This window comes from Procambarus clarkii, chromosome 53 (assembly GCF_040958095.1).
Source record: "Procambarus clarkii isolate CNS0578487 chromosome 53, FALCON_Pclarkii_2.0, whole genome shotgun sequence".
NCBI classification, from domain to species: Eukaryota; Metazoa; Arthropoda; class Malacostraca; order Decapoda; family Cambaridae; genus Procambarus; species Procambarus clarkii.
Genome location: NC_091202.1, coordinates 22,175,690 through 22,203,313, shown reverse-complemented (window position 1 = coordinate 22,203,313; position 27,624 = coordinate 22,175,690). Strand labels below are relative to the sequence as shown.

Genomic DNA, 27,624 nt, shown 5'->3' with positions numbered 1-27,624 from the left:
AAAGAAATTGTTCATGACTTTTGTTAGGCCAAAGCTAGAATATGCAGCTGTTGTGTGGTGCCCATATCTTAAGAAGCACATCAACAAACTGGAAAAGGTGCAAAGACATGCTACTAAGTGGCTCCCAGAACTGAAGGGCAAGAGCTACGAGGAGAGGTTAGAAGCATTAAATATGCCAAAACTAGAAGACAGAAGAAAAAGAGGTGATATGATCACTACATACAAAATAGTAACAGGAATTGACAAAATCGACAGGGAAGACTTCCTGAGACCTGGAACTTCAAGAACAAGAGGTCATAGATTTAAACTAGCTAAACACAGATGCCGAAGAAATATAAGAAAATTCACCTTCGCAAATAGAGTGGTAGACGGTTGGAACAAGTTAAGTGAGAAGGTGGTGGAGGCCAAGACCGTCAGTAGTTTCAAAGCGTTATATGACAAAGAGTGCTGGGAAGACGGGACACCACGAGCGTAGCTCTCATCCTGTAACTACACTTAGGTAATTACACTTAGGTAATTACACACACACACACACACACACACAAAGAGAGAGAGAAACAGAGACTAGAAGACATTAAAATTATTGGGACGAATTAAAGTCTCCGTGGTGTAGTGGTACGACACTCGCCTGGTGTTCCGCGAGCGCTTTGTCATGGGTTCGTATCCTGGCCGGGGGAAGGGGGGTGGAGAAAGATTTACTGGGCGCAAATCCTTAACTGTAGCCTCTGTTTAACTCAACAGTAAAATGTGTACGTCGAGAGAGCTACATAATAATGTACACTTGGAAAATATTATTGGGACTGGCTGCGACTCAGAAATAACATGACATGTGACCAGGAGGCACGGCAGGATGTGCACAACACCCCCCTTGATCAACAGACAATATAGGCACGCTGAGAGAGAACTGTGACAACACCCTGAGCCCCAGACTGTTCAACACTCCCGCTACACACAAGGGCCATAACTGGCCCGCCTCTCACAGTGTTCAACACTCCCGCTACACACAAGGGCCATAACTGGCCCGCCTCTCACAGTGTTCAACACTCCCGCTACACACAAGGGCCATAACTGGCCCGCCTCTCACAGTGTTCAACACTCCCGCTACACACAAGGGCCATAACTGGCCCGCCTCTCACAGTGTTCAACACTCCCGCTACACACAAGGGCCATAACTGGCCCGCCTCTCACAGTGTTCAACACTCCCGCTACACACAAGGGCCATAACTGGCCCGCCTCTCACAGTGTTCAACACTCCCGCTACACACAAGGGCCATAACTGGCCCGCCTCTCACAGTGTTCAACACTCCCGCTACACACAAGGGCCATAACTGGCCCGCCTCTCACAGTGTTCAACACTCCCGCTACACACAAGGGCCATAACTGGCCCGCCTCTCACAGTGTTCAACACTCCCGCTACACACAAGGGCCATAACTGGCCCGCCTCTCACAGTGTTCAACACTCCCGCTACACACAAGGGCCATAACTGGCCCGCCTCTCACAGTGTTCAACACTCCCGCTACACACAAGGGCCATAACTGGCCCGCCTCTCACAGTGTTCAACACTCCCGCTACACACAAGGGCCATAACTGGCCCGCCTCTCACAGTGTTCAACACTCCCGCTACACACAAGGGCCATAACTGGCCCGCCTCTCACAGTGTTCAACACTCCCGCTACACACAAGGGCCATAACTGGCCCGCCTCTCACAGTGTTCAACACTCCCGCTACACACAAGGGCCATAACTGGCCCGCCTCTCACAGTGTTCAACACTCCCGCTACACACAAGGGCCATAACTGGCCCGCCTCTCACAGTGTTCAACACAACTCGATAAACACCTCCAAAGGATATCTGATCAACCAGGTTGTAACTCATGCGTCAGGCTGCGAGCAGCGGCGTCAACAGCCTGGTTGATTGGACCACCAACCAGGAGGCCTGGTCAGAGACTGGGCCACGGGGAGGTTGAGCCCCGGAAACAACGCAAGATAAGACAGAGGCAAATAGTAGATAGATGGATATAGATCGCTAGATGGATGGATAGCGGCCAACCTCACCTAAGAACGTCACTTTTCGCACGTATGTGCTACACAAGGCCAAATATTGTCGTACTAGAAAATGGAAGCGGCTGGTGAAAGTGAGCTACTGTCCCGTTTTCTGTTTTGGGTCCTCTGGCAGGTTAGGTTAAGGACACTTTAAACTGCCCGTTTTCTGGACGTTGAGAGACCTTAGGAGGCCGGGCTGTTGATACCATATAACAGCGCTCTGAGGGAGAACTCTGATAAACTGCCACATCTTCATAACGCTCATTTAGGAGGTAATTAGTACTGGATATCGACCAAACGGGGGGTAGAAATAGCCTAAGCTACTCTATCCCTTTGAGATGTATTTATTGCTTATCTCAATAAACATACTTGAACTTGAACTTGAATCGACCAAACTGTCACCAGTATATATAATAAAGAACACATAGATCGGTTGGAAAGGCGGGGTCCAAGAGCTAATTGCTCGATTCTGTAGACACAAGTAGTAAATACAGGTCACATACAGGAGACATGTGACTGGCGCGTCGACGGACATGTCTGGATCCGGGTTGTGTAGTTGAGAAAACTTGAGGTTTGTACGGGTTATATAACGCCAGGTGTGGAGGCGGCAGTGTTGTGGTGAAGCTTTGGTGGGAACACCAAGCTCTTCCTGTAGGCACTTAGAGGTGAGCACCACACCACAACACCCTACAACACACCACAACACCCCACAACACCCTACACCACACCACAACACACCACTATACAGCACAACACAATACACCACAACAGAACACCCTACACCACAACACCCTGCACCACAACACGCTACAACACACCACCACAACACCCTACACCACAACACCCTATACCACAACACACCACCCTACATCACACCACAACACCCTACACCACAACACCCTACATCACACCACAACACCCTGCACCACAACACCCTATACCACAACACACCACCCTACACCACAACACCCTACATCACACCACAACACCCTACACCACAACACCCTACACCACAACACCCTACATCACACCACAACACCCTGCACCACAACACCCTATACCACAACACACCACCCTACACCACAACACCCTATACCACAACACACCACCCTACACCACAACACCCTACATCACACCACAACACCCTACACCACAACACCCTACACCACAACACCCTACACCACAACACCCTACATCACACCACAACACCCTGCACCACAACACCCTATACCACAACACACCACCCTACACCACAACACCCTGCACCACAACACCCTACATCACACCACAACACCCTGCACCACAACACCCTACATCACACCACAACACCCTGCACCACAACACCCTACATCACACCACAACACCCTGCACCACAACACCCTACACCACAACACCCTATACCACAACACAACACCCTACACCACAACACCCTACACCACAACACCCTACATCACACCACAACACCCTGCACCACAACACCCTACATCACACCACAACACCCTGCACCACAACACCCTACATCACACCACAACACCCTGCACCACAACACCCTACACCACAACACCCTACATCACACCACAACACCCTACATCACACCACAACACCCTGCACCACAACACCCTACATCACACCACAACACCCTGCACCACAACACCCTACATCACACCACAACACCCTGCACCACAACACCCTACATCACACCACAACACCCTGCACCACAACACCCTACATCACACCACAACACCCTACATCACACCACAACACCCTACACCACAACACCCTACATCACACCACAACACCCTGCACCACAACACCCTATACCACACCACAACACCCTACATCACACCACAACACCCTACACCACAACACCCTACATCACACCACAACACCCTGCACCACAACACCCTACATCACACCACAACACCCTGCACCACAACACCCTATACCACACCACAACACCCTACATCACACCACAACACCCTACACCACAACACCCTACATCACACCACAACACCCTACACCACAACACCCTACATCACACCACAACACCCTGCACCACAACACCCTATACCACAACACCCTACACCACAACACAACACCCTGCACCACAACACCCTACACCACAACACAACACCCTGCACCACAACACCCTGCACCACAACACCCTACAACACCCTACAACACCCTGGCAGCACCAGGGTAACCAATGAGCGAGCCAGTGTGACCTATCATACAGGTGGGAGTGACGTCACAACCTTGAGGTAACTGGGTCAGTCATTGTTGACACTTCCCCATGCCAGGGGTGCCTGTGCTCACCTGCCACCACTTACCTATCACTCACCTTCACAACCAGGGGCCACATTCACCAAGCAGTTACGCAAGCACTTACGAACCTGTACATCTTTCCTCAATCTTTGACGGCTTTGGTTACATTTATTAAACAGTTAATGAGCTCCGAAGCACCAGGAGGCTGTTTATAACAATAACAACAGTTGATTGGCAAGTTTTCATGCTTGTAAACTGGTTATTAAATGTAAACAAAGCCGTCAAAGATTGAGAAAAGATGTACAAGTTCCTAAGTGCTTGCGTAACTGCTTCGTGAATCTGGCCCCCTGGCCTCTTGCACCTGCGCCCTCTACCTCTCTCTTGACACTCAACACTTATAATAATATTTCCCAAACGTGGTGCATGGTTAACACCTTTGCGAGACTTTTCAGTACATTCTACTCAGGGGTCGGAGAGTTTATGTTTCTCCTCTGGATTGGCTGTTGTCGTCTACCTGTGTTATGCACAGTACCTTACAGCCTGTCCTTGTGGCTCAGTACTCTCTATTGTGGTACTTTTCTACTTAGTAACAACACCAATGTTTTTTTGGGGGGAGCTGCACGAGGTGCGGGTTCCATGCCGGTGCTGCATATTGCTCTCACATATTAGCAGTGTAATTAGGGTTAATGGACATGTTTTACAGCTTTAAGTGACTTTCTCGTGTTTAGGAACTTGCCTCTTGTTGTTGTTTTATAATAATAATAATAATAATAATAATAATAATAATATTTTATTCAGCAGAAGGTACAATGGGTTGGTGAGATTCCATAAGACTGGTGTGTTAACATTCTTACTAAGTCACTAACATGCATAGCGTTTCAGGCAGGTCCTTAATCTAACATATTCTAATGTCATAATCTAACATATCTTTCTGCCCGAAACGCTGCGCGTACTAGTGGCTTTACAAGATTGTAAATACTATGCTGTGTATTCTCACAAACCCAATGTACCTTTTTGTATATAAATAAATAAATAAATAAATAAATAAATAAATAATAAATAAAATATCACGTAAGATGAAAAGGTACATTGTAGCAAGGTTTTATATCAACAAAATAAATTGACAGAGGTTATTACACAGGTAAAGATTAAGTACTTAATTAGTTTTAAGTACTAATATTAGAGAAGTGGGTAGTACAAGATATAGTGTGAGTTTGAAGCACAAGGTAGGAAAATATGAGGATGACATTATATACTTTTTGGTTTTACTTTTGAACAGGGTAGAGGTTGGATTTTTTTTTTAATTAATCAGTGTTTAAAAAAGTGAGTCTTTGGAGAGTGTTCCACAGACTGGGTCCTTTTATGTGTATGAAGTGTTTGCACAGATTAAGTCTGACTGGGGATATCAAAGAGATATTTATCTCTGGTGTGGTGCTCATGGGTTCTATTACATCTATCAAGGAAAAGTTTCAGATCAAGATTAGCATTTAGGAACAAAGTTTTGTACATGTAGATAGCACAAGAGAATGTGTGGAGTGAGTGAGTGAGTGTCTAGCATGTTAAGGGACTTCAACAGAGGGGCTGTGTGTTGTCTCAAGACAGAGATTGTTATAGTTCTGATAGCAGATTTTTGCTGAGTGATGATAGGCTTGAGGTAGTTTGTAGTGGTTGAACCCCATGCCCAGATACCGTAGGTAAGATAGGGATAGATTAGTGTGTAGTATAATGAGAGGAGAGCAGAGTGGGGGAACATAATATCTGATTTTAGAAAGTATACCTTCAGCATCACTGAAGACTGAACTTCAGTGGTGCTGAAGTTCAGTCTCTTGTCTAAGTATAGACCAAGGAACTTTCCATCATTGTTATAGCTAATGTTAACATTGTCTATCTGAAGCTGAATTGTATTTGTTGATTTGCTTCCAAATAAAATGTAGTAGATCTTTTCTGTTTAGTGCGAGTTTGTTAATTGACATCCACTAGTGGACTTTGTTTAATTCATTGTTGACAATATTAGTGTGTGGGGGGTTGGGGTCAGAATAGATGAGGGTACTATAGTCAGCAAATAGTATAGGTTTAAGAATGTTAGAAACATTAGGCAGATCATTGATGTATGTTAAGAAATAGGAGAGGTGCCAAGATGCTGCCCTGTGGCACCCCTACGGTTAGTGGTAGAGTGGGGGAGGTTATATCATTCATGGCTACATATTGGTGTCTGTCACTGAGATAGAAGCGAATATAGTTCAGAGCAAGACCTCGGGTACCATAGTTGTGGAGTTTAAGTAAGAGGTAGTTAGGTTAACAGTATCAAAGGCCTTTCTCAGGTCAATGAAGAGGCGAATTGGGAACTCATTTTTGTCAAGGGCTGAGTACATTATACCAAGGAGATTAATAATGACATCATTAGTACTCTTTTGGGAACAGAAGCCAAACTGGCAGGGACTTAATATGCCGAGTTTTACAAAGTAGGAATAAAGCTGTTTGTAAATAATTTTGTCAAATATTTTTGAAAGTATTGGTAGAGTTGATATTGATCTAATTATTTATGTCAGCTGCAGACGAGGAGTCACAATAACGTGGCTGAAGTATGTTGACCAGACCACACACTAGAAGGTGAAGGGACGACGACGTTTCGGTCCGTCCTGGACCATTCTCAAGCCGATTGTGTGTACTACAATCGACTTGAGAATGGTCCAGGACGGACCGAAACGTCGTCGTCCCTTCACCTTTTATGTCAGCTGTCTCGCCTGGACGCTGTTTATGAACTAGCGTCTTGAGGTTATCTTGAGATCTTGATCACTCTTCACTCGTCACTCTTGCTTGTTGAAGGATATCCGGAAGAGTATGACGACACTCTTAGAGATTTGTTGAATAGCAGAGCCATGGGTGGTGCAAGAGCACTCTTATATATCATAGATGGTATTTCATTAATGTTCCCATTAATGAAATAATGGGATAATAATGGGGAGCCGGTCGGCCGAGCGGACAGCACGCTGGACTTGTGATCCTGTGGTCCTGGGTTCGATCCCAGGCGCCGGCGAGAAACAATGGGCACAGTTTCTTTCACCCTATGCCCCTGTTACCTAGCAGTAAAATAGGTACCTGGGTGTTAGTCAGCTGTCACGGGCTGCTTCCTGGGGGTGGAGGCCTGGTCGAGGACCGGGCCGCGGGGACACTAAAGCCCTGAAATCATCTCAAGATAACCTCAAGATAAGATCCCAGGTTTGGTTTGAAGTGATGGTGAAGTTCCTGTCTCACATTCCCTCCCCCCCCTCTAGATCTTCCTAGAGGACAAGTCCTCCTCCTCCTCCTACTCTCATTAGCGCTGTGTCGTGTCCAGGAGAATACTCGCGCACTCTGGTAGATCGTGTACACACTCTGGTAGATTGTGTACACTTTCTGGTAGATTGTGTACACACTCTGGTAGATGGTGTACACACTCTGGTAGATGGTGTACACACTCTGGTAGATGGTGTACACACTCTGGTAGATAGTGTACACATACTGGTAGATGGTGTACACACTCTGGTAGATAGTGTACACATACTGGTAGATGGTGTACACACTCTGGTAGATAGTGTACACACACTGGTAGATGGTGTACACACTCTGGTAGACTGTGTACACACTCTGGTAGATGGTGTACACACACTGGTAGATGGTGTACACACTCTGGTAGATGGTGTACACACTCTGGTAGATGGTGTACACACTCTAGTAGATGGTGTACACACTCTGGTAGATTGTGTACACACTCTGGTAGATAGTGTACACACACTGGTAGATGGTGTACACACTCTGGTAGATGGTGTACACACTCTGGTAGATCGTGTACACACTCTGGTAGATGGTGTACACACACTGGTAGATGGTGTACACACACTGGTAGATGGTGTACACACTCTGGTAGATGGTGTACACACACTGGTAGATGGTGTACACACTCTGGTAGATGGTGTACACACACTGGTAGATGGTGTACACACTCTGGTAGATGGTGTACACACTCTGGTAGATAGTGTACACACACTGGTAGATGGTGTACACACTCTGGTAGATGGTGTACACACACTGGTAGATGGTGTACACACTCTGGTAGATGGTGTACACACTCTGGTAGATGGTGTACACACTGGTAGATTTTGTACACACACTGGTAGATGGTGTACACACTCTGGTAGATAGTGTACACACACTGGTAGATGGTGTACACACTCTGGTAGATAGTGTACACACACTGGTAGATGGTGTACACACTCTGGTAGATTGTGTACACACTCTGGTAGATGGTGTACACAGAGCACAAATAATAATGGTCTTAAGAAGGAGTTCTCTGGAACCCAAATTTCCATTCCACAATATTTTCCTATAGGCCGAACATCAGCTCCTGGGCCCAGTCTTTCAGTCGCCTGTTGCAATGGCTGCCGACCCTCGAGCGTGCCATAACCCCTTGGAAGCCTCCCCCAGTAAATTTATTTATTAAAACATAGCGAAAATAATTCTAGTTTATAGTCACTTCCATTGATTTATTAAAAAATACATAATATTATATATTTAGGGAAGAATACATCTGGCTACTTCTTTCATTTCCTTAAGATTCTAGCGTCTAAGTACTTCTTTATCTTATTTTTATTTATCAGGATATCAATATTATAAAGATATCTTAAATCACATATCTGATATCTGCTTTAATTGGGATATCTTAAAGCATAAAGAAAGAAGCCTGCACAGAGTTACCTCTTCAGTGCCAAAAAGTTATTTATTGAACATTCTTGTTGGTATTTTAGACAAAAAACTAAGACTATTAAGGTAAAGAGAAGAATAAGAACGTTCAAGAAGAGAAGAGTCTTGGGCCAATTTGGCGGCCATTTTGTTGGTCATCTTTGTTGTATGACTCAGACGTTCTGTACCCCTCCCCTTAACCTTCCCTTCCTCCCCCCCAGCCCAAGGTAAGAGGGAGGGGGGGGGGGGTGAAGGGAGCAGGCGTGGGATAGGGAGGGTTGCTTGCAGGAAATGATGGGTTGGTGATGTACTGGAGGGTGACCAAGCTCAGTAATATGTAATGTTAAGATGTAACACACACATCACCACACATCCCTCGGGGCAACAGTCTGGGTCATACCTCCTTGTATACCTGGCTCTGTGCTTGCACTGACAATGACACGACAAGTACGGAGGCTTCTGAGTTTTTTTTTTTTTTTTTTTATTATTTTCTACCACAGACGTGGCCACACATTTACAATGCTAACCAGCATATATACATTTTCTTCTGTCCTCCATGGACAGGGTTAGAGAAGTGTTAAACATACAGTTCAAGGGTTTATTGAACACTCAACCACAGAAGGTGATTCGGTGCTTTTAAAATGCTAAGCTAACCTACATACGTAAATACAAAGATACACAGATTTACGTACGCCCTACATAAAGTATTAGATGTGTCTTTTACATAGTGTCATTAATGTACATTCACAAAGGTGAAATGTAATTCTGATCAGCTTCCATATTTGCTTTATACCCATACATATACATACACACACACACATACACATACATATATACACACATACATGCATTCACATACATTTGTCTCATTTACCCTGACAGGGTGAGGTAGCTGATAAAGAAACTAGTGTGCAATTAAGCACTTAATCACTGAAGGTGATGAAGGTGCTTTTACAAGCTCAGGTTATATAGTTACATCACATACATACATTGTATGATTGATACATTACATGGTCAATTTTGGATACAAGTCCAATATATCATCAAGTGTTCCAGTACTCATATAGTAACTACAGAGTTCAGCATACCTTAGCCCAGGAGGGCGAAAGTCAGTCAGTATGGGACATTCTACAATATAATGTTCAAGAGAGTGCATGTTTTCTCTTTCACAAAGTTGACACATTGTGTACTCGACATTTGGGTTTTGAGAAAGCTGCCAGATACGTCTATATCCCAGGCGTATTCTGGCCACTATAACATCACATTGCCGGGTTCTTGTTCTATTAGTCCCATATGTGAATGTCTCCTCACGATATCTATCATAATATTAATGCTACAACTTTCAGGTCTTTGAGAATTTGTTAGGTCGGTGAGATTTTCATTAGATATTTGTTTAAGTATTCTCTTTGTCACTGCTAATGAAACACCCATATCAATTTCTACCACTGGTTTTCTGCAGGCTGTCTTAGCAAGCATATCAACAGTGTCATGCCTTGAGATGCCAACATGTGATGGTATCCATAGGAATTTAATCTCAAATCTGTTTTCTTTAGCAGCTAAAACATTCATTCGAATATCACTGACTATTTTCTGGGTGTCACTACTATGTGCGTTCAGTGCCAGGAGTGCACTCTGCGAGTCACAGTATATAAGTCCACTGCCTTTGTCTTTTAAAAATTCAGTGGCAAGGTATATGCCTGCAAGTTCGGTTTGAGTTGTACTTGCCCAGTCATTGACGCGCTTCATTGCTGTATGTACGAGAGAAGATTGTTCAAATATGTTACATGCACATCCGGTACATCGTCCACCTTCTTCTAGAGCCGTCGGTATAGCACTGATAAACATCGTTACCCATACTCTGAGTACTTTCAGTGATGCTTTTCAGTGTTAACTGAGTGTGTGTGTGTGTGTGTGTGTGTGTGTGTGTGTGTGTGTGTGTGTGTGTGTGTGTGTGTGTGTGTGTGTGTGTGTGTGCGTGTGTGTGTGTGTGCGTGCGTGTGTGTTATGCAGCGTTCAGCAGTGGGCACCCACATGCGTAGAAATACACGCCAAGAGCCTTACAAAGACTCCACGCTCCGGTTAGAGAGAGCAACCTTACCTTGGATACACGCACGCACGCACGCACAAACACACACACGCACACACTGTGTGTGTGTGCAGGGAAAGGGACGTTAGAAATAACTTTTTCAGTGTCAGAGTAGTTAACAGATGGAATGCATTAGGAAGTGATGTGGTGGAGGCTGACTCCATACACAGTTTCAAATGTGGATATGATAAAGCCCAGTAGGCTCAGGAACCTGTACACCTGTTGACTGACAGTTGAGAGGCGGGACCAAAGAGCCAGAGCTCCACCCCCGCAAGCACAAATAGGCGAGTACAAATAGGTGAATAGATGAGTACACACACAGTGTCAGCATAGCAGACAGCATGTCGGTTATCATAACATACTGAACGCCACATTCCAAACTTTTGTGCCTCTCTCTACTAGGGAGACGAGTCGCAGGGAGAGAGGTGGTCGCAGGGAGAGGGTGGTCGCAGGGAGAGGGTGGTCGCAGGGAGAGGTGGTCACAGGGAGAGGTGGTCGCAGGGAGAGGGTGGTCGCAGGGAGAGGGTGGTCGCAGGGAGAGGGTGGTCGCAGGGAGAGGGTGGTCACAGGGAGAGGTGGTCGCAGGGAGAGTGGTGGTCGCAGGGAGAGGGTGGTCGCAGGGAGAGGGTGGTCGCAGGGAGAGGGTGGTCGCAGGGAGAGGGTGGTCGCAGGGAGAGGGGTGGTCGCAGGGAGAGGGTGGTCGCAGGAAGAGGGTGGTCGCAGGGAGAGGGTGGTCACAGGGAGAGGTGGTCGCAGGGAGAGGTGGTCGCAGGGAGAGTGGTGGTCGCAGGGAGAGTGGTGGTCGCAGGGAGAGGGGTGGTCGCAGGGAGAGGGTAGTCACAGGGAGAGGGTGGTCGCAGGGAGAGTGGTGGTCGCAGGGAGAGGGGTGGTCGCAGGGAGAGGGTGGTCACAGGGAGAGGGTGGTCACAGGGAGAGGGTGGTCGCAGGGAGAGGGGTGGTCGCAGGGAGAGGGTGGTCGCAGGAAGAGGGTGGTCGCAGGGAGAGGGTGGTCACAGGGAGAGGTGGTCGCAGGGAGAGGTGGTCGCAGGGAGAGGGTGGTCGCAGGGAGAGGGTGGTCGCAGGAAGAGGGTGGTCGCAGGGAGAGGGTGGTCGCAGGGAGAGGTGGTCGCAGGGAGAGGGTGGTCGCAGGGAGAGGGTGGTCGCAGGGAGAGGGTGGTCGCAGGGAGAGGTGGTCGCAGGGAGAGGGTGGTCGCAGGGAGAGGTGGTCGCAGGGAGAGGTGGTCGCAGGGAGAGTGGTGGTCGCAGGGAGAGTGGTGGTCGCAGGGAGAGGGGTGGTCGCAGGGAGAGGGGTGGTCGCAGGGAGAGGGTGGTCACAGGGAGAGGGTGGTCGCAGGGAGAGGGTGGTCGCAGGGAGAGGTGGTCGCAGGGAGAGGGGTGGTCGCAGGGAGAGGGTGGTCACAGGGAGAGGGTGGTCGCAGGGAGAGGGTGGTCGCAGGGAGAGGTGGTCGCAGGGAGAGGGTGGTCACAGGGAGAGGGTGGTCGCAGGGAGAGGGTGGTCGCAGGGAGAGGGTGGTCGCAGGAAGAGGGTGGTCGCAGGGAGAGGGTGGTCGCAGGGAGAGGTGGTCGCAGGGAGAGGTGGTCGCAGGGAGAGGTGGTCGCAGGGAGAGGGTGGTCACAGGGAGAGGGTGGTCGCAGGGAGAGGGTGGTCGCAGGGAGAGGGTGGTCGCAGGAAGAGGGTGGTCGCAGGGAGAGGGTGGTCGCAGGGAGAGGTGGTCGCAGGGAGAGGTGGTCGCAGGGAGAGGGTGGTCGCAGGGAGAGGTGGTCGCAGGGAGAGGGTGGTCGCAGGGAGAGGTGGTCGCAAGGAGAGGGTGGTCGCAGGAAGAGGGTGGTCGCAGGGAGAGGGTGGTCACAGGGAGAGGTGGTCGCAGGGAGAGGTGGTCGCAGGGAGAGGTGGTCGCAGGGAGAGGGTGGTCGCAGGGAGAGGTGGTCGCAGGGAGAGGGTGGTCGCAGGAAGAGGGTGGTCGCAGGGAGAGGGTGGTCGCAGGAAGAGGGTGGTCGCAGGGAGAGGGTGGTCACAGGGAGAGGTGGTCGCAGGGAGAGGTGGTCACAGGGAGAGGTGGTCGCAGGGAGAGGGTGGTCACAGGGAGAGGTGGTCGCAGGGAGAGGGTGGTCACAGGGAGAGGTGGTCGCAGGGAGAGGGTGGTCGCAGGGAGAGGGTGGTCGCAGGGAGAGGTGGTCGCAGGGAGGAAGGTCACATAAGAGTGACATAACCAACCAATTGGACACGTCATAAAAGCACGAATGTACACCAATACATAACAGGCCAATTAGGTCAGCAAGACGACTCAACTACACCCCCCAGAGGAGGTAATGGCGGCCACTTTCCAAACCACCATCCTTGAACTTCCAACGGGCTCACCATAGCCCGTGCTACTTCTTCCCAGTAGCGAGTCTTAAACAACAACTTGAACTTCAATGTATTGAGGGCCAACACCTCAGGTTTTAAGACCAATCTGGTTAAGGAAATTGATATTATAACCCTTGAATAGTGTTAGTAAAGTGAACCATGTTGCCTCACACCTCATGGTTGGTGGTCCAGCCTGTCTCATGTTGCCTCACACCTCATGGTTGGTGGTCCAGCCTGTCTCATGTTGCCTCACACCTCATGGTTGGTGGTCCAGCCTGTCTCATGTTGCCTCACACCTCATGGTTGGTGGTCCAGCCTGTCTCATGTTGCCTCACACCTCATGGTTGGTGGTCCAGCCTGTCTCATGTTGTCTCACACCTCATGGTTGGTGGTCCAGCCTGTCTCATGTTGTCTCACACCTCATGGTTGGTGGTCCAGCCTGTCTCATGTTGCCTCACACCTCATGGTTGGTGGTCCAGCCTGTCTCATGTTGCCTCACACCTCATGGTTGGTGGTCCAGCCTGTCTCATGTTGCCTCACACCTCATGGTTGGTGGTCCAGCCTGTCTCATGTTGTCTCACACCTCATGGTTGGTGGTCCAGCCTGTCTCATGTTGTCTCACACCTCATGGTTGGTGGTCCAGCCTGTCTCATGTTGCCTCACACCTCATGGTTGGTGGTCCAGCCTGTCTCATGTTGTCTCACACCTCATGGTTGGTGGTCCAGCCTGTCTCATGTTGCCTCACACCTCATGGTTGGTGGTCCAGCCTGTCTCATGTTGTCTCACACCTCATGGTTGGTGGTCCAGCCTGTCTCATGTTGTCTCACACCTCATGGTTGGTGGTCCAGCCTGTCTCATGTTGCCTCACACCTCATGGTTGGTGGTCCAGCCTGTCTCATGTTGCCTCACACCTCATGGTTGGTGGTCCAGCCTGTCTCATGTTGTCTCACACCTCATGGTTGGTGGTCCAGCCTGTCTCATGTTGCCTCACACCTCATGGTTGGTGGTCCAGCCTGTCTCATGTTGTCTCACACCTCATAGTTCATGGTCCAGCCTGTCTCATGTTGCCTCACACCTCATGGTTGGTGGTCCAGCCTGTCTCATGTTGCCTCACACCTCATGGTTGGTGGTCCAGCCTGTCTCATGTTGTCTCACACCTCATAGTTCATGGTCCAGCCTGTCTCATGTTGCCTCACACCTCATGGTTGGTAGTCCAGCCTGTCTCATGTTGTCTCACACCTCATGGTTGGTGGTCCAGCCTATCTCATGTTGCCTCACACCTCATGGTTGGTGGTCCAGCCTGTCTCATGTTGTCTCACACCTCATAGTTCATGGTCCAGCCTGTCTCATGTTGCCTCACACCTCATGGTTGGTGGTCCAGCCTGTCTCATGTTGTCTCACACCTCATGGTTGGTAGTCCAGCCTGTCTCATGTTGTCTCACACCTCATGGTTGGTGGTCCAGCCTGTCTCATGTTGCCTCACACCTCATGGTTGATGCCCAGGTCACCACGTCCGGTGGTCCAGTAATGGCGAGCCGTCCACCTCTCACCTTATAAACAGGGGTCCCATAATTCTAGAACAGGGGTCACTAGGTTGGTGTTTTGACCTGAGTACAGTGGCCCTGTGGTCACTGTCCCTCACAGGAACACTCGCCTCTACACCCCACGGCACACATCGTGCACCTGCGACATTCTGCACGTCTTGACAACACCAGTAGTGGGACGAAAAGCTTGTCTGTGTACATGTTCCTTCCCCGCACGCTCCGCCCTACATAATGTCGTGACCTCTGACCTCCAGGAGACGAGCGGTGGTGTAATAAGGTGCTGGCGGTACCTCGGAAGATCTCCTTGGCTGTTGTTTCACTGGGGATGTGGTCAGTGATTTATAGAGCTGTGGTGGCATGGCAGACCACTCCAACTCCTGATAAAATGTGCTTCCCATGACAGGTGAGGTGTGGGGGACATCAGAGGAGATCCCAGTTCCCAAGTGAGGCTGTGTAGCAGCTGCCTCTCGCGTGCAAGCAACATCAAATCCATGCACTGGGTAACTGGTGTCCCTGTTTAATGCTGTGTCACACCTGGAGGCGCCGCTTGACCGCACTTGCCTGTGTGCAGGTGTGGCGGGTGTGTGTGTGTGTGTCATGTGGCCAGACTCATCCTCACCGCTGGCGATGATAATACAGACTCATCGTCCTCAGCCTTCAAGCAAGCCAGTGAAGGCCTTGGCTTCTCCCTACGGTGACGCACGATGTGTGCATCAAGAGTAACGTAGCCACCATCACTGTCAAGATCACATGCGACAGTGACAGCAGCAGCAGCACCACCGGATATCAACATTCTTCTACCCTTCTCGTGTTGCAAGTCAGGAAACCATGCAAGGGGACTCTCCCTCAGTCGTTGCACACCCCCGACCCTCAAGCTCCACCCGCAGCTGATCCACTCCTGAGTGGTAGAGCTGAGCACAGCGCCAGTGCACGGGAGACATCTCCCGTCACGTAGGGTGCAGTCGCTCCTCCACAGATCTCCAGTATCATTTATTGATACTGGTGATGGCTCAAAAGGGCCACCACTTACGGGCTATTCATGCCCGTGCCACCTTTTGGGTGGCTTCATCTTCATCTTAACACATTCACAAAGGAGACATCTCCCGTCATGCAGGGTGCATTCGCACCTCCACAGATCTCCAGTATCAGCTCTCGATACTGGTAATGGCTCAAAAGGGCCACCACTTACGGGCTATTCATGCCCGTGCCACCTTTTGGATGGCTTAATCTTCATCAATCAATCAGCGCCAGTGACCATAGCCAGCTTGGTCACTGGTGCTGTGCTCTCAGTCACTCTCGCCTCGCTGGAGACCAGCTCAGCCACGACCATGTTGTGTCCAGGCTCTCACAAGAGCAGCACAGGTCTGTCGACCAGTTGTGTCCAGACTCCCACAAGAGCAGCACAGGTCTGTCGACCAGTTGTGTCCAGACTCCCACAAGAGCAGCACAGGTCTGTCGACCAGGTGTGTCCAGACTCTCACAAGAGCAGCACAGGTCTGTCGACCAGTTGTGTCCAGACTCCCACAAGAGCAGCACAGGTCTGTCGACCAGGTGTGTCCAGACTCTCACAAGAGCAGCACAGGTCTGTCGACCAGTTGTGTCCAGACTCCCACAAGAGCAGCACAGGTCTGTCGACCAGGTGTGTCCAGACTCCCACAAGAGCAGCACAGGTCTGTCGACCAGTTGTGTCCAGACTCCCACAAGAGCTGCACAGGTCTGTCGACCAGTTGTGTCCAGACTCCCACAAGAGCCGCACAGGTCTGTCGACCAGTTGTGTCCAGACTCCCACAAGAGCAGCACAGGTCTGTCGACCAGTTGTGTCCAGACTCCCACAAGAGCCGCACAGGTCTGTCGACCAGTTGTGTCCAGACTCCCACAAGAGCAGCACAGGTCTGTCGACCAGTTGTGTCCAGACTCCCACAAGAGCCCCACAGGTCTGTCGACCAGTTGTGTCCAGACTCCCACAAGAGCAGCACAGGTCTGTCGACCAGTTGTGTCCAGACTCCCACAAGAGCCGCACAGGTCTGTCGACCAGTTGTGTCCAGACTCCCACAAGAGCAGCACAGGTCTGTCGACCAGTTGTGTCCAGACTCCCACAAGAGCAGCACAGGTCTGTCGACCAGTTGTGTCCAGACTCCCACAAGAGCCCCACAGGTCTGTCGACCAGTTGTGTCCAGACTCCCACAAGAGCAGCACAGGCCTGTCGACCAGTTGTGTCCAGACTCCCACAAGAGCCGCACAGGTCTGTCGACCAGTTGTGTCCAGACTCCCACAAGAGCAGCACAGGTCTGTCGACCAGTTGTGTCCAGACTCCCACAAGAGCTGCACAGCTCCGTAATTGTTTGTCTATGTAAACTGCTGTACCACGGAGCCCAAATGCTCCAGTTGGTAGACCACAAAACCTCTGCAGTTTAATATCGTTGCACCATCACCTCAGGAAGTGTTGCAACAGTGCAACAGCGAGCACCGGCGATGGTGTGGCCCACACTGGCCCACACTGGCCACACTGGCCCACACTGGCCACACCAGGTCCACACTGGCCACACCAGGTCCACACTGGCCATACCAGGTCCACACTGGCCACACCAGGTCCACACTGGCCCACACTGGCCACACCAGGTCCACACTGGTCCACACTGTCCCACACCAGGTGCACACTGTCCCACACCAGGTCCACACTGGCCACACCAGGTCCACACTGGTCCACACCAGGTCCACACTGGTCCACACTGGCCCACACTGGCCACACCAGGTCCACTTCTCTACTCGTCAACTCTACAGCCTCGGCCGCTAAACTTATAGGTCCCGTTTCCATACCTTATAACTCCCAACGTTGCGAATCCAAGTTATGAAAAGTAACGAGTACTCATCCTGGTGAGTACTCCCCAGGATGAGTACTTGGTCCCCGGACCTCGGTAACTAACCATCTTGGTCTTCCTGGCAGTGGTCAAGGTAGGTCAGAGACATTGAGGGTCAGTGTTCACCTTCAGGGCATCACAATATAATTTACCATGTCTATATCTTATCTAAATAATGTAGTGTATATAAGTAGCCATCAACTTTAATGTATAGTGCTTAATATATAAATTACTAAAATGTATATATTAAAATATATATATTTATTATTTATTAAAATTTATATATTTATTAAAGTTTAATATTTATATCAAATATATTAATATTTAAATAATTAATATTATTTAAAATTAATATTATTAAAATATTGTGTCAATAATATCTTAATATCCGCCCATCTCCCCGCTCCTGAACCTGCCGCCCGCACAAACGCTTCTGTTATTTGCTCATTTAACGCCCAAAACTGCTGGTTTTAGAATTTTTTTTAATTAAAATTGTCATAAAAAGAGGTGTGTGAAGCCTCGTGAGAAAACACTAAAAATGGTTGAATAGTCGTAAATAAATGTTCATTTTGAACATTTACAACAGAAGAACTGTTGGAACTTTTGAACAATGTATTTGTTGTTGTTGTTGTATAGACGTTTTTGTCGCCGATTATAATTTCCTTTTGTTAAAGTATTTCATTACTTTGTATTCCAGTATGAGGCTATATTATGGAATAATTTTTATTACATGACTTAATTAGTTGTGGTGTGTGGCCCTCATGTGGCCCATATGGCCCTCGGGGGCCCTCAGTTGTGGTGTGTGGCCCTCATGACACCACAAATGTGGCCCATATGGCCCTCGGAGGCCCTCAGTTGTGGTGTGTGGCCCTCATAACACCACATGTGGCCCATATGGCCCTCGGGGGCCCTCAGTTGTGGTGTGTGGCCCTCATGACACCACATGTGGCCCATATGGCCCTCGGGGGCCCCTCAGTTGTGGTGTGTGGCCCTCATGACAACACAAATGTGGCCCATATGGCCCTCAGTTGTGGTGTGTGGCCCTCATGACACCACATGTGGCCCATATGGCCCTCGGGGGCCCTCAGTTGTGTTGTGTGGCCCTCATGACACCACAAATGTGGCCCATATGGCCCTCGGGGGGGGGGGTCTGTTTGACACGCCTGCCTTAGAGCTCCTTGAGCGGTAGTTTATTGTGCACCCCATACTCATCCTGTGAGCGGTAGCGCACAAAGGATTACAGAGAGCAAAAACTGTGTTAATCAGACCTCAGCGCTAACATTTACCCCTTTAATTACAGTAATCTACACACACCTCGTAGTTACAGTGACAGCTGGTAACAGACTTCTTTCTCTCTCACCGCCACCTCTATGTGGTGTCGTAGTGGATCTGACAGTTCCTGTTTCCACTACGTTCTTCAAAATCCTCGCAGTGTCCTCGTCTAATGAGAATTTTTAGGTGACCATCTGAGAGCTCAAGAATACGTCCATCGTAGCGCGGGCGTCAACTTTCCCTGTTCCTACAGCCCAATGTGAGACGGTGCCACCGGAGCGTCTCTGCCTGTGGCTGGTGTGGTAGGCTGTGTGATGGTGGTGGGGGAGTTAGGAGGAGTAGTAGTGGCAAACGTACCACCTGAACGGGTTCGAATCGTTCTCATTGGCTCCTACTGATTTGCTCAGTAATATAATACACTGCGTTAATGTGATGTGACTGTGCACTGGAGTAGTGGATCATCTGATGGACCATTCCCGAGGTGGAGGGAGGGAAGGTGATGGAGGGGGAGGGAGGGAAGGTGATGGAGGGGAGGAAGGGAATAGGAGGAACATTCTTGAGACAAGGGGAGGGAGGGGGAAGGGGGGGACAGGAAGGGGGACACAGGCGCCACAATAAGCCTCACCTCCTCTCGTCAACATTCTTATACATAATTATCTGGGATGAAGTGTTATTGTCCCTCATTATACCCCAGTTATGGAACCCTCAACACATACCAGGGGGGGGGGTGACAAGAGACCCCCCCCCCAGGTGACTCACAAGCGGGCCACCCTCACACACAAGGGACACCAACTTTAGGCCCAACAAGCCACAATGTAACACACACAAGGGGGCCCAACTTTAGGCCCAACAAGCCACAATGTAACACACACAAGGGGGCCCAACAAGCCACAATGTAACACACACAAGGGGGCACCAACTTTAGGCCCAACAAGCCACAATGTAACACACACAAGGGGCACCAACTTTAGGCCCAACAAGCCACAATGTAACACACACAAGGGGCACCAACTTTAGGCCCAACAAGCCACAATGTAACACACAAGGGGGCCCAACAAGCCACAATGTAACACACACAAGGGGGCACCAACTTTAGGCCCAACAAGCCACAATGTAACACACACAAGGGGCACCAACTTTAGGCCCAACAAGCCACAATGTAACACACACAAGGGGCACCAACTTTAGGCCCAACAAGCCACAATGTAACACACACAAGGGGGCACCAACTTTAGGCCCAACAAGCCACAATGTAACACACACAAGGGGCACCAACTTTAGGCCCAACAAGCCACAATGTAACACACACAAGGGGCACCAACTTTAGACCCAACAAGCCACAATGTAACACACACAAGGGGGCCCAACTTTAGGCCCAACAAGCCACAATGTAACACACACAAGGGGGCACCAACTTTAGACCCAACAAGCCACAATGTAACACACACAAGGGGGCCCAACTTTAGGCCCAACAAGCCACAATGTAACACACACAAGGGGGCACCAACTTTAGGCCCAACAAGCCACAATGTAACACACACAAGGGGACACCAACTTTAGCCCCAACAAGCCACAATGTAACACACACAAGGGGACACCAACTTTAGACCCAACAAGCCACAATGTAACACACACAAGGGGCACCAACTTTAGCCCCAACAAGCCACAATGTAACACACACACAAGGGGACACCAACTTTAGACCCAACAAGCCACAATGTAACACACACAAGGGGCACCAACTTTAGACCCAACAAGCTACAATGTAACACACACAAGGGGCACCAACTTTAGACCCAACAAGCCACAATGTAACACACACAAGGGGACACCAACTTTAGACCCAACAAGCCACAATGTAACACACACAAGGGGCACCAACTTTAGCCCCAACAAGCTACAATGTAACACACACAAGGGGGCCCAACTTTAGGCCCAACAAGCCACAATGTAACACACACAAGGGGCACCAACTTTAGGCTCAACAAGCCACAATGTAACACACACAAGGGGGCCCAACAAGCTACAATGTAACACACACAAGGGAGCCCAACTTTAGGCCCAACAAGCCACAATGTAACACACACAAGGGGCACCAACTTTAGACCCAACAAGCTACAATGTAACACACACAAGGGGGCCCAACTTTAGGCCCAACAAGCCACAATGTAACACACACAAGGGGCACCAACTTTAGACCCAACAAGCTACAATGTAACACACAAGTAAACATAAATCTTCTCACCAATAGGCTAAATAAACCCATGGAACAGCCTACCCGCCGAACCCGTGAAAATTACGATTTAAAAATATACTTCAGTTCAAAATTCTCCCTGAACAAGATCCTCGACAACAAGGAGGGCATCTTTGACAAGCCGCGAGCTTCCTGTCCCCGTCGAGGCCACTAAAGCAGCTGGCCCTCAGGTAAGTTCAGGTATTTATGGCCTCACCACACACACCCAACATTCTACACAGGCTTCTCTCACAATGATAACACTACGCCTTATGTTCTGCACCCAGGGAGCTGCTGATGTCTCTTGACAACACCCTGACGTCAGGGGCCAACACACTGACGTCAGGGGCCAACACCCTGACGTCAGGGGCCAACACCCTGACGTCAGGGGCCAACACCCTGACGTCAGGGGCCAACACCCTGACGTCAGGGGCCAACACCCTGACGTCAGGGGCCAACACCCTGACGTCAGGGGCCAACACCCTGACGTCAGGGGCCAACACCCTGACGTCAGGGGCCAACACCCTGACGTCAGGGGCCAACACCCTGACGTCATGGGGCAACACTTTTTTTTGCAGGGATATTCCTGCGCGGGCCCTAAGCCTCTGGCTGGCCCACTGGGCGGGCCCTAAGCCTCTGGCTGGCCCACTGGGCGGGCCCTAAGCCTCTGGCTGGCCCACTGGGCGGGCCCTAAGCCTCTGGCTGGCCCACTGGGCGGGCCCTAAGCCTCTGGCTGGCCCACTGGGCGGGCCCTAAGCCTCTGGCTGGCCCACTGGGCGGGCCCTAAGTCTCTGGCTGGCCCACTGGGCGGGCCCTAAGCCTCTGGCTGGCCCACTGGGCGGGTCCTAAGCCTCTGGCTGGCCCACTAAGTGTTCCTTGTTTCTGTTTTACTTAGGCGGAATATGAGTATTTATGACTCGTATGGTCGCTTCAGTAAGATTTTGCCTGAAGTGTTTAACAACTTCTTCTGCTCTGTTGAATCTAAGTTGAAATCTTAATGGGTTTGTAACTGTGCACTGTGTTAGATAATGTTCCAGTGGTCTGTCGGGCATTTCTCCACAGTGCTGACATTTCCTCTCATCTTCCGGAACCTGTAAGCCTATTTCCCATGCACATGGGTATCCAAGCCTGATGCGATGTAAGTGTACTTCTGTTGCTCTACTGCTCCCTTTCATCAAACTAAGTGGTTCGTAGTTGGTTGAATTCTTGTACCAACCCGCAGATCCTGATGTTGCAACTACTGTGTTGTGGTCACTGTACATCTTTTGCATTGCTCTGTTTCTAATTACTTTCTTACTCTGTGATAGCCTCTGTGGTATGTAAATGTCTACATTTTTTCGCTTAGTTGCAAGTTTTGCAGTTTCGTCTGCAATGTCATTTCCTATTATTCCCACATGACTTGGCACCCAGTTGATAAGTACCCGACGGCCTTGACGTTTGAGTGTTTGCATTAATGATATGACATTTGTGACCAGATACATATTATCACATATGTGTTCTTGTTGCAAGGTTTCAATGGCAGTTCTCGAATCTGTACGTATGATAACATGTTGTCGGTATTCAACAAGAGCATGTTCCAAAGCCTTTTGAATGGCTAGCATCTCTGTAAAGTTGAACACCCATTTGAGAGTCTCCAACTATTTACAGTTTCCTGCTTTAACTGGAGCTCCGGTTTCTTGTCCCTGCTGGTCTACTGATCATCTGTGAAGTATGTGAAGCTGTCGGATGCCAAGTTTGCTTCTATATGCATCTGTGCAATGTTACGTAGCAGATGAGGATTAGTCTGGTTCTTTTTTCCTTCAAGAGCCATAATCATAAAGTCTGCTGGCAGAGATTCCCAAGGGGCTTGCATAACAAAGTCTGCATGTATTTCGTCGACACCCTTCTCAGTGACTGTGTTTGTTATATCGAATGTATTGATGGTGTTTATCGCACAATGGGTCCACCTGTTGCTATTGGAGGCTCTTCTGTCCAGAGTTAGTGCTCCAGTGATTATATCTTTAAGTGAACTGATTCTAGGTCTAGTCAATATCTTGGTCAGCATGCACGCAGCAATCCCTTTTACCCTTATTTCAATCAACGTTAGCTTGGTGTTTAGTCTTAGGTTCAGTATTTTAGTCCATCTGGGAGCTCCTGTTATGACTCGCATTGCATCATTTTGAATAACCTTAACGCTTGGCCACTGGCCAGGGGCAATACCCTGACGTCAAGGGCAATACCCTGACGTCAGAGTGCACAAGGAACACCTCAGAACACGAGCTCAATGACCCAAGACAACTCATGTTCCTGGAGACTTGGCCCAACAATGAACCAACAATTTTAGGAACAATGTAACGAGGCTAATAGGGGCTGAGGACAAGGGGGGCACCCCAGCAGGGGCTGAGGGCAGGGGGGGAACACCCCAGCAGAGGCTGAGGGCAGGGGGGGGGGACACGCCCCAGCAGGGGCTGAGGGCAGGAGGGGGAACACACCCCAGCAGGGGCTGAGGGCAGGGGGGGGGACACACCCCAGCAGAGGCTGAGGGCAGGGGGGGAACACACCCCAGCAGGGGCAGAGGGCAGGGGGGGGGGGAACACACCCCAGCAGGGGCTGAGGGCAGGGGGGGGGGACACACCCCAGCAGGGGCTGAGGGCAGGAGGAGCGTCCCCAATACACCAACACTTGGCATACAGTTGCCACACAATACGAGGCTGGGGTCACAATTACCTTCTAGGACACGGCGGCCAAAACCCCGGGATGGAGCAGCGCGCATCCGGCCGGCGCCGACACAAAGGTGCTCCTGCTGGTGCTGGCTGTCTCCTCCCTCCTACTCCACGGACGCCAGGCGTACTATCGCCACCCTCACCACGGACGCCAGGCGTACTATCGCCACCCTCACCACGGACGCCAGGCGTACTATCGCCACCCTCACCACGGACGCCAGGCGAACTGTCGCCACCCTCACCACGGACGCCAGGCGAACTGTCGCCACCCTCACCACGGACGCCAGGCGAACTGTCGCCACCCTCACCACGGACACCAGGCGAACTGTCGCCACCCTCACCACGGACGCCAGGCGAACTGTCGCCACCCTCACCACACACACACACACTCTAGCCACAACCTTATTCTTACTATTCTTGCCTTGATGCAGCCCCTTTGCAAATGCTTGCAAAGGGGTTTGTTTGAATGTGATTGGCCGCGCCAGCCTCTCAGGGTGCTTGTGAGAGGTTTAGCAGAGTCTAGTCCTGCCCCCTGGTGTCTGGCTGTGTGACGACTCCTGCCCCCTGGTGTGGCTGTGTGACGACTCCTGCCCCCTGGTGTGGCTGTGTGACGACTTCTGCCCCCTGGTGTGGCTGTGTGACGACTCCTGCCCCCTGGTGTGGCTGTGTGACGACTCCTGCCCCCTGGTGTGGCTGTGTGATGACTCCTGCCCCCCTGGTGTGGCTGTGTGACGACTCCTGCCCCCTGGTGTGGCTGTGTGACGACTCCTGCCCCCTGGTGTGGCTGTGTGACGACTCCTGCCCCCCTGGTGTCTGGCTGTGTGACGACTCCTGCCCCCTGGTGTGGCTGTGTGACGACTCCTGCCCCCTGGTGTGGCTGTGTGACGACTCCTGCCCCCTGGTGTGGCTGTGTGATGACTCCTGCCCCCCTGGTGTGGCTGTGTGACGACTCCTGCCCCCTGGTGTGGCTGTGTGACGACTCCTGCCCCCTGGTGTGGCTGTGTGACGACTCCTGCCCCCCTGGTGTCTGGCTGTGTGACGACTCCTGCCCCCCTGGTGTCTGGCTGTGTGACGACTCCTGCCCCCTGGTGTGGCTGTTTGACGACTCCTGCCCCCTGGTGTGGCTGTGTGACGACTCCTGCCCCCTGGTGTCTGGCTGTGTGACGACTCCTGCCCCCTGGTGTGGCCTGACGCACACCATGCTGTAGTGGATCAAGCCAGCGCCACCTGACGCATGACAATGAGCGCATCATATGACATGGTCAACAATGAAGACAAGCGGGAAGAGGACTGGTCCCCCAGTACCAGTACTGCCCCCCCCCCAGGTACCACCGCCCCAGTACTGCCCCCCCCCCAGTACTCCCAGCCCGCACCTCTCCGCTCTCACAACACACACACACTATCCCACTTCCTTCCACCTCAAGTCAACGTCAATTCAACGCCGACGACGCAGCTTCAGCGCGGAATCAACGCCGACGACGCAGCTTCAGCGCAGAATCAACGCCGACGACGCAGCTTCAGCGCGGAATCAACGCCGACGACGCAGCTTCAGCGCAGAATCAACGCCGACGACGCTGCTTCAGCGCAGAATCAACGGCGACGACGCTGCTTCGGCGCAGAATCAACGCCGACGACGCTGCTTCGGCGCGGAATCAACGCCGACGACGCAGCTTCAGCGCAGAATCAACGCCGACGACGCTGCTTCAGCGCGGAATCAACGCCGACGACGCTGCTTCAGCGCGGAATCAACGCCGACGACGCTGCTTCAGCGCGGAATCAACGCCGACGACGCTGCTTCAGCGCGGAATCAACGCCGACGAAGCTGGTTCAGCGCGGAATCAACGCCGACGAAGCTGCTTCAGCGCGGAATCAACGCCGACGAAGCTGCTTCAGCGCGGAATCAACGCCGACGAAGCTGCTTCAGCGCGGAATCAACGCCGACGAAGCTGCTTCAGCGCGGAATCAACGCCGACGAAGCTGCTTCAGCGCGGAATCAACGCCGACGAAGCTGGTTCAGCGCGGAATCAACGCCGACGAAGCTGCTTTAGCGCGGAATCAACGCCGACGAAGCTGCTTCAGCGCGGAATCAACGCCGACGAAGCTGGTTCAGCGCGGAATCAACGCCGACGAAGCTGGTTCAGCGCGGAATCAACGCCGACGAAGCTGGTTCAGCGCGGAATCAACGCCGACGAAGCTGCTTCAGCGCGGAATCAACGCCGACGAAGCTGCTTCAGCGCGGAATCAACGCCGACGAAGCTGGTTCAGCGCGGAATCAACGCCGACGAAGCTGGTTCAGCGCTGAATCAACGCCGACGAAGCTGCTTCAGCGCGGAATCAACGCCGACGAAGCTGGTTCAGCGCGGAATCAACGCCGACGAAGCTGGTTCAGCGCAGAATCAACGCCGACGAAGCTGCTTTAGCGCGGAATCAACGCTGACGAAGCTGCTTCAGCGCGGAATCAACGCCGACGACGCTGCTTCAGCGCGGAATCAACGCCGACGACGCTGTTTCAGCGCGGAATCAACGCCGACGACGCTGCTTCAGCGCGGAATCAACGCCGACAATGTTGAATTTGCGCAGGACTTCGTTATTAGGGCCAGAGTAACTGCGAGGGCCGCGGCTACAGTGTGTGGCGACCCTACAACACACTATAACATTAGTTACTTACTTATTAAATAATATTCACCATTCCACCACCACAAATGTATGTATATATGTATATTTTTCTCGTGAGGAAAGCTGAGGTGGATACTAGACTTGGCTGAGACAATACATGCCTACAAGCCAGGCCCCTGGGTCACCTACGGCTTCTTCCTCTTATCTTGAGGTTATCTTGAGATGATTTCGGGGTTTTAGTGTCCCCGCGGCCCGGTCCTCGACCAGGCCTCCACCCCCAAGAAGCAGCCCGTGACAGCTGATTAACACCCAGGTACCTATTTTACTGCTAGGTAACAGGGGCATAGGGTGAAAGAAACTCTGCCCATTGTTTCTCGCCGGCGCCTGGGATCGAACCCAGGACCACAGGATCACAAGTCCAGCGTGCTGTCCGCTCGGCCGACCGGCTCCCGGCTTGTATACACAACAATAACGTTAACTATACACATCAACGTTTTATATAAACACCGAAGATCAGTACTCACAGGAAGGTTCAACACACACATGAAGGCCCTATAGAGAGCCAGTGAGGACCAACAAGCCGTGGTGACGGGTAACTGTAAGAGGCAACACGGGACACAAACGTGACCCCGGAACCCAGAGAGACGCGCACAAAAACTCCACACTAACATACCTGCCCTCCCCGGGGGAGGCGCGCACTTACCAAATCCTGCCACATCACCAAGAAAAAATAGCGTCTAATGGGAGCAATCGCCAGCGAACGCTATGTTTGGTGCTGTTTCCGGCCCCCTGGCGGGATGGGGGTGGGGATGGGGGTGGGGATGGGGGTGGGGATGGGGGGTGGGGATGGGGCTGGGGGTGGGACTGGGGGTGGGGCTGGGGGTGGGGATGGGGATGGGTTGGTTGGGTGGTGGGGGGA

General features: G+C 51.1%; 2 protein-coding genes across 2 annotated transcripts in view; both read right to left on the bottom strand.

Moving 5' to 3' along the window:
* LOC123767082 (uncharacterized) overlaps positions 1-27,624 on the bottom strand; it is a 151,220-nt gene that overhangs the window by 95,465 nt on the left and 28,131 nt on the right. The window lies entirely within an intron of this gene.
* On the bottom strand, positions 12,529-13,341 carry LOC138352434 (uncharacterized). The gene has a single exon (XM_069304923.1). It carries the CDS (start codon positions 13,339-13,341, stop codon positions 12,529-12,531), a length of 813 nt encoding a protein of 270 aa, XP_069161024.1.

Coding starts and splice junctions, on each gene's coding strand:
- LOC138352434 (XM_069304923.1), bottom strand. CDS start 13,341: ATGTCACTCTTATGTGACCTTCCTCCCTGCGACCACCTCTCCCTGCGA.